At 59.2% G+C, this 2,855-nt stretch overlaps 1 protein-coding gene across 1 annotated transcript in view; it reads left to right on the top strand.

Annotated features, from left to right (window-relative positions):
• Positions 1 to 14: 14 nt before the first annotated feature.
• Positions 15 to 2,855, top strand: part of LOC104135291 (long-chain fatty acid transport protein 1) — a gene marked incomplete at its 5' end in the record, with an annotated part of 7,385 nt that continues 4,544 nt past the window's right edge. The window contains 4 exons of the mRNA XM_035888676.1: positions 15 to 438; positions 2,063 to 2,132; positions 2,248 to 2,339; positions 2,480 to 2,589. Of these exons, the coding sequence (XP_035744569.1) occupies positions 15 to 438; positions 2,063 to 2,132; positions 2,248 to 2,339; positions 2,480 to 2,589 (696 nt within the window). The remainder of the gene's footprint in view (positions 439 to 2,062; positions 2,133 to 2,247; positions 2,340 to 2,479; positions 2,590 to 2,855) is intronic.

Raw genomic sequence — 2,855 nt, 5'->3', positions numbered from 1 at the left:
TGCTGGATCCGGTGCTTTATTACCCTGAATCATCTCCTCAAATCCCTTCTGGATCGTTTGAGGATCAGGAAGGGGTGGGCCAGGGGGAGAGGCACTTTTTGCGGCGCTTTTTTGTTTGGGTTTTTCCTGGGCCTGGGCATCCTCCAAAGGGGTGCGACCTCAGTATTTTCAGGTTCTTCAGGTCCCTGGGTGGTTTTGGGGGCACGATAGGGCGTGGCAGAGATTATTTGTACCGCTGCTTAGAGCAGTGCGAAAGCGATTGGCTTTGTCCTGCAGCGATATCGGAAGTGAACGGGATGTTGGGGAAGAACATGGCAAAGTTCTGCTCCGGCGATTATAACCCCGACGTGGTTCCTGCGGAGACCAGGCACCTCGATCCTCTTCTGAGCGCGGCATCGAAATCACCCCCGGCTCAGGTTCCAGTCAAAGGCTTGGACGGTAATTTTGCCACCAATTTTTATTCCTCAGTGCGATGTGCGCAAGAGCTGGGCTCAGTGACGGCAAAACGGGAGAGCTGGGCGAGGTGGAGGGATTAAATCACCCCGCATTGGGCTCGCAAATAGGAGAACGAGGGTAAAAATAAAACCAGATCCCGGATCCAGGGTATTCTGGGTTAAGTTTCTCGTTGCCTGAGGCTCCTGAGCTTTACGTACGTCGTGTATCCAGTACCTGAAGGAGGGCAGCGGGCGCCTTCCCAACGACAGCTCTTCCTTTGGAGGAGAGCAGCCGCCAGAATGCGTGGGTGGGGGCAAAGCAGCCGCCTGCCCCCTCCTCCGGTCGCTCCCTCTGATCCGCCTGTAGCATTTCACAGCCCCCACGGTCTGGAATTCCAATCTTTCCTTGGAATACGCCTGTGGGGAGGACGAGTAGTGGTGGGGTTGGGATTCCGGAGAGGAAGAGGAAGGTGCTAACTGGCCTTCACTCTGCATTTTGTGCTTTAAAACAAGTTTAGACGGAACTGCTGAGGTGTGCGAGGCTCCGTTTCGGTCCTGTGGTTCCCGTACGGGAGCGATGCTGCTAAGAGGCTTTCCCTTCAGAGTTGGGTTTTTATGATCGCAGTTCAGTTCCTGCCCCGTGTCAGACGCAGGTTGAGATCTGGCTGACCATGAGCCAGCAGGGTGCCCTGGTGGCCAAGGCGGCCAAGGGCGTCCTGGGGCGCATCAAGAGGAGTGTGGCCAGCAGGGCGAGGGAGGTTCTCCTCCCCCTCTGCTCTGCCCCAATGAGACCCCACCTGGAGCTCTGCGCCCAGTGCTGGGCTCCCCAGGTCAAGGAGGAGGAGGAGCTACTGGGGAGAGCCCAGAGGAGGGCAACCAAGCTGATGGGGGGCCTGGGGCATCTCCCCTAGGAGGAAAGGCTGAGGGAGCTGGGCTTGTTCAGCCTGGAGAAGAGCAGGCTGAGAGGGGATCTCATCACCACCTACAACTCTCTCAAGGGTGGGGGGCACGGGGACGCAGCCAGACTCTTCCCAGTGGTGCCCAGCGCCAGGCCAAGGGGCCATGGGCACAGCCTGAAGCAGAAGAGGTTCCAGGTGAACGGGAGGAAGAACTTCTTGCCTGGGAGGGTGCCCGAGCCCTGGCCCAGGCTGCCCAGGGGGGCTGTGGAGTCTCCTTCTCTGGAGATCTTCACCCCCCGCCTGGACGCTGTCCTGTGCCCCCTGCTCTGGGTGACCCTGCTTGGGTGGGGGGGTGGCACTGGGTGAGCTCTGAGGGCCCTTCCAACCCCTGCGATTCTGGGATTCTTTCCTCTCGATTAATTCAGAGTTAATGTCTGCCCTGGAGTGCTGATCCAGCCCCAGGACAATTTACGTAAAGGCCTAGGGGTCGTGTCCTCCGCGCCCCGCAAACCCTTGGGTACGCGGTTCCCTCTTTACCGTTATGGACGAGGTGCGGGTTCCCCGTCAGGCTGCGACTCCACCTTTGTGCCTTCGCAGCTCGCTGTCCCTGGGCCATCCCCATTTCCCTCAGCCGCCAGGAACGAAGCCTCAAATGCAAACCAAACCCCGTGGGGGTTTTCCCCGGGCGGTTGAGGATGATCTGACCGACGCCTGTTTCCCTTCTTCTAGACCGCCTCTTCTATATCTACACTTCAGGGACGACGGGAATGCCCAAAGCTGCCATTGTGGTGCACAGCAGGTGAGGACCTGAGGCGGGGAGGGGGGTTCCTCCCTCCTGAGGCACGTTCAGCATCACGAAACCCCGAGCTTTTACCCGTCTCGCTGGGCTTAGCGCACGCGCTGCCTTCCCGCAGGTATTACCGCATCGCCGCCTTCGGTTACTACGCCTACAGAATGCGCCCGGAGGACGTCCTCTACAACTGCCTCCCGCTCTATCATTCTGCAGGTAAGCATCTTCCTCCTCCTCCTCCTCCTTGGCGGCGGCGGTGAGGCCTTGGCCTCCCCCCTGCCCGCTTCTTCGCGCATCCTTGTGAGCGAACAGACCCCGGGCGGTCGGAGCTCACCCCCGTGATCCTCGTTTTCCAGGTAACATCATGGGAGTTGGCCAGTGTCTGATCCACGGCCTCACCGTGGTGATCAGGAAGAAGTTCTCGGCCAGTCGCTTCTGGGACGACTGCACGAAATACAGATGCACGGTGAGGGCTCTGCGGTCGCTGTCCTCGGCCCTCAGCTGGAGAGCGCCAGGTTCCCTGCTTAATTAACGATCTCCAGATAATTCCCTGCCCCTTATCGGATAGCGAGGTGCCTGCGCTGTGGCATCTTTAAATGGCCAGTGCCACTTTGGGCGTGTGGGACCTCAGGAAAGGTCCTTCATCCTCCTCCTCCCGCTTCCGCTTTGTAAAATCATGGAATCAGGGAATGGTTTGGGTTGGCAAAGCCCTTTCAGCTCCCCCAGCCCAAC

This window comes from Egretta garzetta, unplaced genomic scaffold (genome assembly GCF_000687185.1).
Source record: "Egretta garzetta isolate BGI_Z169 unplaced genomic scaffold, ASM68718v1 scaffold421, whole genome shotgun sequence".
NCBI classification, from domain to species: Eukaryota; Metazoa; Chordata; class Aves; order Pelecaniformes; family Ardeidae; genus Egretta; species Egretta garzetta.
This window is presented reverse-complemented; position numbering and strand designations above follow the sequence as displayed.